Genomic DNA, 8,797 nt, shown 5'->3' on the forward strand with positions numbered 1-8,797 from the left:
GGGGACCTTTTTGCCAGCAGGTTCCCAGGGTTACTGCAGCCTTGGGGCAGTTTTGTGCAGGAATTTTGAGGTCCTGCTCAAAACTGCCCCAGTCCTGCACTTGCCAAGGACTAAGTAACAGCGTGGCTGCCAACCTTTGTCTTACTCCAACAGGCTCCACCCTGTGCAGGTCACGCTGGCTCTTCAGAGCCCTCGGGTTGTGCTTTACTTGCACCATTGTCCACACTCGGGGACTTTTCCCAGCAAAGAGCAGGTCCCACAGCCCCTTGGGGCAGCTGCTCTCAGCGCCGGACTGCTCACCGGAGCAGGGGGCAAGTTCCTGAGCCTGGCTCAAGGCCCGTCAGGCTGTGCAGGGGCAGAGCCCCCCATGACGCTGCTCAGCCGTCCGTCGTCACTCCAGGTTTAGGAGATGGCCTGAGCCCAGCTGCCACACCCAGAGCTGCCGCTTCTGCCTCTCCCCCCCAGACCGGCGGGGGCAGGTCCCCAGGGTGCGGACCAGCCCCCCCTCCGCACAGCTCGGCAGGAGCCCGGTGCGGATCAGGGCCGCAGCCTCCCCAGGTGTGCCAGCCCGGGGAGCGAGGGGGCTGGCGACGGCCCCGCCTGGTCCTTGGGCCAGGGGAGCAGGGACTCGCACTCAGGTTGCTCATGGGACACCAGGAACAGGAAAAGTACAAGAAAAAATTACACATTTTAATGAGTAATTAAATGCGTAACACAGGCAGCGAGGGGGAGAGAGTGCTGAGGCCCAGCCTGCACTAGGCCTCTGCCCCCTCCAAGCCCAGGATCTTCCTGACGTAGTTCTGAACGTTGACGTGGAGCTGGGGGGCTGTCGCGGAGAAGGTCTCCATGGCCAGGGCCCGGGCTGCCTCCGACCCGCCCCACATGGCGCGGTAGAGGGGGAGGGTGTACTTCTGCTTCCCCTGCAAGGACACAGCGGGGGTTACCCCCACCGCCTCCGGGGGGTGAAGCCCCACACACCCCCCCAGGGCTCAGCACCTCCGGCATCACCCAGAGGAGGGGGACAGACCCCTGGCACTGCGGCACCGGGAGAGGGGAGACTTTGACCTTGAGGAAAGGGTGGGCCTGTGCAAAGCTCATGAGGTTCAACAAGGTCAAGTGCAAGGTCCTGCACCTGGGTCAGGGCAACCCCCCACGACCAGTACAGGCTGGGGGAGGGATGGACAGATGGAGAGCAGCCCTGTGGAGAAGGACTTGGGGGTACTGGTGGGTGATAAATTGGACATGAGCTGGCGATGCTCACAGCCCAGAAAGCTGACTGTATCCTGGGCTGCACCCAGAGCAGTGTGGGCAGCAGGGCAAGGCGGGGGATTCTGCTCCGCTCTCGTCAGACCCCCCTGCAGTGCTGGGTCCAGCTCTGGGGCACCAACATCAGAAGGACACGGACCTGCTCGAGCGGGGCCAGAGGAGGCCACAAAGATGCTCGGGGGGCTGGAGCCCCCCCTGTGAGGACAGGCTGAGAGAGTTGAGACCTTAGAGCGGCCCCCCAGGGCTGAAAGGGGCTGCAGGAATGGGGGAGGGACTCTGGATCAGGGTGTAGGGATGGGATGAGGGGTATTGACTTTAAACTGTCAGAGGGCAGATTTAGATGAGATACTGGGAAGAAATTCTCCCCTGTGAGGGGGTGAGGCCCTGGCACAGACTGCCCAGAGAAGCTGTGGCTGCCCCCTCCCTGGAAGGGTTCAAGGCCAGGTTGGACGGGGCTTTGGGCAACCTGGGCTAGTGGAAGGTGGCCCTGCCCGGGGCAGGGGGGTGGGACTGGATGGTCTTTAATGTCCCTTCCAACCCAACCCATCCTGTGGGTCTATCAGGAGCAGAAGCCGCTCTCTGGCACTGACGGGCCTGTGTCCTGTGCCCATCCCTCCCCCCGGGCACAACCACCGCTGCCCAGGGACGAACCTGGCTGTGGAGGAAGTCCTTGACCTTGCTGTACTCAGCCTCAAGGTTGTTCTTGAGGACAATCTGGCACCAGCGCAGTCGCAGCTCGGCGTTCTGGGCCTTGGAAATCTTCGGGTACATCTTGCTCAGCCTTTCCACATTGCCTGTGAGAGGGGGATCACCACCATCCCCACGGGGGCTCTGCCCCCACCTCCCAGCCCTGCTCCGAGGGGACCCTGCGACCCTCCCGGCACCCCCAGCTCTGGGAGCACCCCAGGTGCTCGCTGGCTCCAGGCAGGAGGGTGCCCATCTTGGGCCTCCTGGGGCCAGGCAGCCCTGCAGGGCCACGCGCCCAGTGGCTCGGGGAGCCAGCGCGAGGGGTGGGGAGGGCGCTCAGCAAAGAGTGCAAGGAGAGCTGAGAGGGGGAGGCTGGGGGCACGCTGCCCCTGGCTCTCTGCCCCCCACTGCACCAACTGAGGGTTCCCAGGCACCGGGAGCGGCGCTGCCAGCCACGCACCCGTGATCTCACTGATCCCGGCCACTGGCTGGGCCGGGCCTGTCCCCGTGTCTCCTCTGGGCACTGGGGGGTGACCTGGCCCTCACCTTCTGGCAGGGGGGATTTCTGCAGGACCTGATCCAGGAAGTAGACCAGCTGGTAGGTCCTCCAGGCCGTGATGTCCACAGCTTCGATCGCTTCCATGTTCAAGGCGTCGGAAGCCCAGAGCTCTGCCAGCTCATCCGCCGGCTTCATCAGCTGCTCCCCCGGAGAGAGGTCGGGCAGGTAGGGGGGCCAGCCCGGCGTGTTCAGCCAGCGGTCAAACTCGAAGCCTGCAGCAAGGAAGGGAGGGGGAGCTGGGACTGGCCTTGGACCCCACACCAGGTGCTGCTACCCAGGCGCCCCCAGCACCCGCAAACCTGCCCAGGGATGGCAACAAGCAGCGACTCATGGGGTGAGGCTGTTGAGCCGCCCTGGGCTTGGCATGTGCTTCTGTGGTACCAGCCCCACTGCTGCCCCTGAGATAACCCAGCTCCAGCATGGGAAGCTCCTGCCAAGCCAGGATCTCCACAGCAAGGCCGAGCTGAGCCTAGCCCCAGCACTTGCCAGCAGTTCCACCAGCAAACACTCACACCCTGTTGCTCCTCACCAGGCTCAGCCATCTGTGGGGAAACCCCCTCAGTCAGCACCCGAGCGCAGAGCATGGACTGGATTTGTGTGGAGAGTCAAGCTGAGCCCAGGTTAGAGCCTGACCCGGGCCAGCCAGTGCTGTGCCTCCTCCACTGGAGCCGAGGCCAGTAGCAGCAGCAGCTGTCTCCAGTAAAACACACAAACCAATGTGCACGGGGTCTGCAGGGGGCACGGGAAGGCTCCAATGCCCGCGGGGTGCTGGTTCCCTGGCCAGGCAGGTGCTGTGCTGACCTGGGATGGACTCCACACCCTTTTCCTTCAGCTCCGGGAAGTACTCCAGGAAGAAACCAAGGGTGTCGTCCGCTGTGATGCTCTGGAACTTGAACCGGTTCACGTAGGCCTGCGGGGGCAGCCAAGGTGTGATGCCACACACACTCAGCCCTGACAGTGCTGCCCAGCCCTCCGCGTGCTCCATTTCATTCCCCATCTCCGTTTCCCACCTCCTGTTCCTCTCCCCAGCCCGTCCTTCCCAGGGTCCCAGTGCTCCAGCCTCCCACCGCAGGGTTCTGTACGACTCAGCACCTCCGGCTGGTTCCTCCTCGTACCCACCTGCAGGAAAGCATCAAACTTGTTCTGGTCCCCGACGAGATGGGCCAAGTAGCTCACGAAGCAGTATCCCTTCTCGTAGGGCGTTTCGTTGTATGTGTCATCCGGATTAACACCTAGAGAAACGGAAAAGGCTCAGAAATCATCTGCAAAACAAAAGGGCCCTCGCGTGTGCCAAGATTTCCTCTTTCTGTGCTGGGTGCAAGCCTGTCACACCCCTCCTCGAGGCATCACCTTGCTCAGGTCCCACCACCAGTGCCAGTTTTACTGCAAGCTGTGAACACCCCAGCAGCAGGGCCTCTCCCCCACACCACCACCCCTCACCTGCCCCCACTGCCCCCCCGACCTGGCTCGATGACCACACGCAGCTTGTTGAGCGGATGGTCCTCCCCAGTGTTGTCCATGTGCTGGCGCAGCAGGGCCCTGCCCGTGGCAGCCTCCAGACAGGTGTAGGCTGAACCTGGGCAGAGACAAGCAGGAGGCGGTCGGAGACCCTGAGCAGACCCCAGAGGGCTTCGAGCACAACAGGTGCTGCTATGGGTGGGAAACAGCGTTCGCTTATGAGCTGGGAGAGGGGGACACTGATAAACAAGGTATGGGATGGTGGAGTCACACAGAGGTGCAGCAACCCCGCCCTCGGGGGAGGTTTCTTACAGAATCACAGAATCCTATTGGTTGGAAAAGCCCTTGAAGCTCCTCCAGCCCAACCATGACCCTCCCCCTGACCCTTCCCAACTCCCCCAAATCCCTCAGCGCTGGCTCAGCCCGACTCTTCAACCCCTCCAGGGATCCCGGGGACTCCCCCCTGCCCTGGGCAGCCCATTCCAACGCCCAACAGCCCCTTCTGCACAGAAATCCTTCCTCAGAGCCAGCCTGACCCTGCCCTGGGCAGCTTGAGGCCATTCCCTCGGGGCCTGGCGCTGGGCCCTTGGCTCCAGAGACTCATCCCCCCTCTCTGCCCCCTCCTGGCAGGGAGTTGCAGAGGGCCAGGAGGTCTCCCCTCAGCCTCCTCTTCTCCAGACTGAACCCCCCCAGTTCCCCCAGCCGCTCCCCAGCAGACCTGTGCTCCAGACCCTGCCCCAGCTCCGTTGCCCTTCTCTGGCCACGCTCGAGTCATTCAATGGCCTTTTGGGGTGAGGGGCCCAGAACTGAACCCAGGAATCGAGGGGCGGCCTCCCCAGTGCCCAGCACAGGGCTCAGATCCCTTCCCTGTCCCTGCTGGCCACGCCAGTGCTGACACAAGCCAGGATGCCATTGGCCTTCTTGGCCAATTTAGAACTGTTTAAATTTATCCAGATGCAGCAAATGGCACCAGGAGCCGTGGCTGTGACTGTGTGTCCAGCGGGGAGCTCAGGGCAGCTGGGATCAGCTCCCCAGGGAGCTGTGGGAGCGAGGCGAGGCTGGGCAGGATGGCAGCGCCCTTGTCTGAGTGCGGGGCTGCAGGGGCTCCATCCACCTCCCTGTTGCTAACACGAGGCCCCCAGGGCGTCACAGGCTGCTGCTCTTCAGCTCTTCCAAGACACAGCGCAAGCTCCAGCCCCCCAGGCAGGTCCTGCCCCACCAGCACGGCCGCAGGCAGGGACTCAGCGCTCTGCAGCCGGGCAGGGCCACGCACCGTAGACCTCGGTGGAAATGCGCCTCTGGGCGTACATGGTGAAACCCTCGTTCAGCCAAAACTCGCCCCACGTGGCGTTGGTGACCAGGTTGCCAAACCAGCTGTGGGAGATCTCATGGATGATGACGTCCACGAGGGAGCGGTCCCCAGCCAGCAGGCAGGGCGTCACAAAGGTGAGGCAGGGATTCTCCATCCCGCCGAAGGGGAAGGAGGGCGGCATGAACAGGATGTCGTACCTGCCCGGGAAGAGCAGACAGCCGGGGTCAGGCCCACCTCCTCCCGGGGACGAGGGCATGCTCCCTCCCCAGCCCCTGGGAACAAGGTCCCTCAGGAACAGGAGGCCGTACCTGCCCCAAACATAAGGTCCAAAGAGCTTCTCTCCAACCGTCAGGAACTCCTCAATCACCCCATCGTACTCCTTCTTTGCAGCCTCAATCAGGCAGGGCTCGGCCCAGACACGGCTCCTGGCCAAGCGTGTAGAAAAGGAGGTTTTAACCATTAGTGGACTTTTACCCTATTGCTTCATCAGACAAAACCAGCACATTTATTCCACAGCAAAATAAAAGTCTGCTGATAAAGGAAGTTAATGAAACTGATAGTGCAAACTGCTGTAATTTCTTTCCTTGTCAGAAAGTCAAAGGGCTTTTATATGGCTGCGTGACAGCTGGGAACCCGAACAAACCACTGGCCTCGGGAAGAGACATGGGACCCTCCGTGAACAGGGACCTGCTGCTCTCCTTCACGTGCACAGGGGTGAAAGGAGCAGATCCAGGGACACCCTCGAAGGGGAGGGGACCCAGCACCGAGGCTCCTCCTCACTCTTGAAGCACCCTCACCCGGCAGAGCCCCGTCTGATGACGCAGCACCACATCACGCGTACGGCCCGTGTCTGGGCGCCTGCCTGCTCTCCAGGGCCCAGCAGCAGGGAGAGGCAGCAGGCAGCAGCCATGGGGCAGCATAGCACGGGAGCTTCCCCCTGCAGCTCCCACAGCCAGAGCTCAACACTCGGGTCTTCTCCAGAGCCACTTACCTTGGGCCAACGTCAGCAGACACAATGTCCCCGACAGCCAGAGCAATCAGGTAGGAGGGGATCGGCTGGGACATCTTGAAGACGAAGGTGTTATCCTTCTGCTTTTCCCAGCTCGTGGCACTCATCACAGCCGTGAAACCCTCAGGGACCTGGACATGTAGATGAAAACATCTATTAGATCTGTAATGTACAGAGCGGGATGTCGGCTAACCTGGCCAGGGATGCCGTGACATCTGACAGCCACCACTGAAGGTGCCAGAACTGTGGGCACTGCAGATTTTGGGGCTCAGGGCAGAGCAGCAATGCCCTGAGCTGCAACTTGGGACTGCAGCTGCATCCCTGAGACAGCATCACTTGGGCTCAAATGCTGGCTGGGTGCCACATCAGGACACCCGGAGTTGCCCTGCAAGGTGCCAGTGATAAAGAAATGCTGGAGCTGCAGGTGCTGAAAGGGCAGAGGGTGCACGGCCTTCAGACGCTGGCTCGCCTCCCATTTCTTACACAACCCGCTTTTCCCATTCTCAAGCCAAAGTAGAACCTGTGACCGATCCACTGGCCTGGGCTCAGCCCTGGGAGATCGATCTGTGGTCTCTCCTCTTCCAAACATGGGGCGAGCCCCTGCGATGCCACAGGGAATAGAGTTTTCTTGGTACAGAGCCCTGTGCTCACCCGCTGTGGGGGGCCACTGCTGAAGCTTTAAGTGAGGAAATTAGAGCAAAGGCAAAAAGCCCTAAATTCCCACATCACCAGCTGATGCCACCCCGTGCCATCAGCCTTGGCTTCGTGTCACACCCATAAGCTTCCCTTGCCCACAGCAGGCCAGCACACCGGAGCGGCCCGGTGCTGCCGCGTGATCACCCGCACGCAAGGAGGGAATTTGGGTTTTGTACTAAACATGGGGACCAGAGGCTGCTCCTTCCAACCTGGAAGCCCAGCAGCCCTGGCACTGCCACCAGGACCCAGTGCCACCTGGCATCACGCCCTCCTCCACCTGTGTCCCCCCAAACCTGGCTCATCCCGGTCGCCCTCCCACTGCTACACACAGCAGGAGCAGGCACCCCCCTGCCCTCGGACTGCTGTGGGGCAGAAATAAGAGTTTTCTGTGATAATTAGAGGAATTACTTAGATAAATGCAGCAGCACGAGGAAAGCACGAGAGGTTTAAAGACTGAGTTGATCCCAACAGTTAGCTGATGTTTTGGCATCCTCCCGCTGAGAGAGAAGAGCTTTCAGCAGGCCGGCTGGCCCCTGCACCCGCTCACAAGCCACTGCGCAGAGCGGGGCCCAGCACACGCGGCTGGGGACAAACAAGAGGACCACTGGGGTCTGCTTGCATTCATCTAAAGATGAATATAAGAGGAAAAATAGGAGTAATAGAGGCCTGTGGTGGAGGATTCTGAACTAAGTGCCACCAGCATCACCCCCGACGTGCTGGCGCTGCTCAGAGGCCAGGGCAGTGTCACTGATGGGATGCCCCAATTTGTTGGTGCCTTTCCTGCAAAGACCAGCAGCTTCCCCATGAGCAAGCTCTGCAAACTCGCAGAGGGTTTTGCTCCTGCTAGGCGTGAGGGGGGCGGCTGGGTCTGTGCCCCTGGGGGCACCGCTTACCTTCACGGTGGCCGAATACGTGAATTTGACTGACGGGGTGTCAAAGCAGGGGAAGAAGGACCTGTTGAGCACGGCCTGGCCTTGCGTGTACATGTAGGGCTTCTGCTTCCCCGCCGTCTGCTCGGGAGCCAGCCAGCACACCTGGGGGGAGGGAGGGAGGGGAGGGACCCCCAGGTGAGGGGTGTCGCTGGGGTGAGGGGTGTCCCTGCCTCCTCACCATGGGTGCTCTGTGCTGACAGAGCTGGCAAGAGGCTTCTCCCCTGGGCCCTCTGCCTGCCCCGGGCCTGCTGTCCCCTTGGCTCCCCCCATCGCCCTGGCTCCCCTATTCCCTCAGGCCATTCTCCCCAGCTCTCCCGTCCCCTCAGCCCCCCCATTTCCCCCGGCTCCCCCCAGCTCTCCCGTCCCCTCAGCCCCCCCATTCCCCCGGCTCCCCCCAGCTCTCCCGTCCCCTCAGCCCCCCCATTCCCCGGCTCCCCCCATTCCCCCCGGCTCACCCCGGGCCCCTCGCCCGCCTCATAGTCGATCTCGACGGTGAGGAGCTGCCCGGCGCCCGGGGCCCGGGGCAGGGCGATGCTCAGGGCGCTGCCGTAGGCGGCGAAGGGACGGCTCTCCACGGGCAGGGCCTGCGGGGCGGGGCCCGCGGGGTCCCCGGGGGGCGGCAGGAGCGCGGCGCGGCGCACGGCCAGGCTGGGGTGCGCGTCCAGCAGCAGCGGCCCCGCCCCGCCGCGCGCGCAGCGCAGCTCGAGCCGCGCGGTCCCGCGCAGCCGCCCCGCGCCCGCCGCCGCGAAGGCCACGCGCAGCCGCAGGTGCAGGTGCCGCAGCGACCACGCGCCCGCGCTGCCGGCCGAGGCCGCGTCCGCGCGCGACGCCGCCATGGCGCTGCCGGGGGGCGGGGCCGCGGCGGAAGGGGCGGGGCC

The 8,797-nt window shown here is 63.0% G+C and overlaps 1 protein-coding gene across 1 annotated transcript; it reads right to left on the bottom strand.

Moving 5' to 3' along the window:
• Positions 1 to 701: 701 nt before the first annotated feature.
• RNPEP (arginyl aminopeptidase) lies at positions 702 to 8,755 on the bottom strand. The gene is made up of 11 exons (XM_074925310.1): positions 8,375 to 8,755; positions 7,881 to 8,021; positions 6,274 to 6,422; positions 5,591 to 5,707; positions 5,244 to 5,479; positions 3,975 to 4,088; positions 3,632 to 3,744; positions 3,314 to 3,422; positions 2,500 to 2,724; positions 1,918 to 2,060; positions 702 to 920 (listed from the first exon to the last, which is right to left on the bottom strand). Exons 1-11 carry the CDS (start codon positions 8,753 to 8,755, stop codon positions 756 to 758), a joined length of 1,893 nt encoding a protein of 630 aa, XP_074781411.1. The 3' UTR covers positions 702 to 755.
• Positions 8,756 to 8,797: the final 42 nt, after the last annotated feature.

The sequence above is a fragment of the Athene noctua genome, chromosome 23, assembly GCF_965140245.1.
Source record: "Athene noctua chromosome 23, bAthNoc1.hap1.1, whole genome shotgun sequence".
In the NCBI taxonomy this organism is placed as follows: domain Eukaryota; kingdom Metazoa; phylum Chordata; class Aves; order Strigiformes; family Strigidae; genus Athene; species Athene noctua.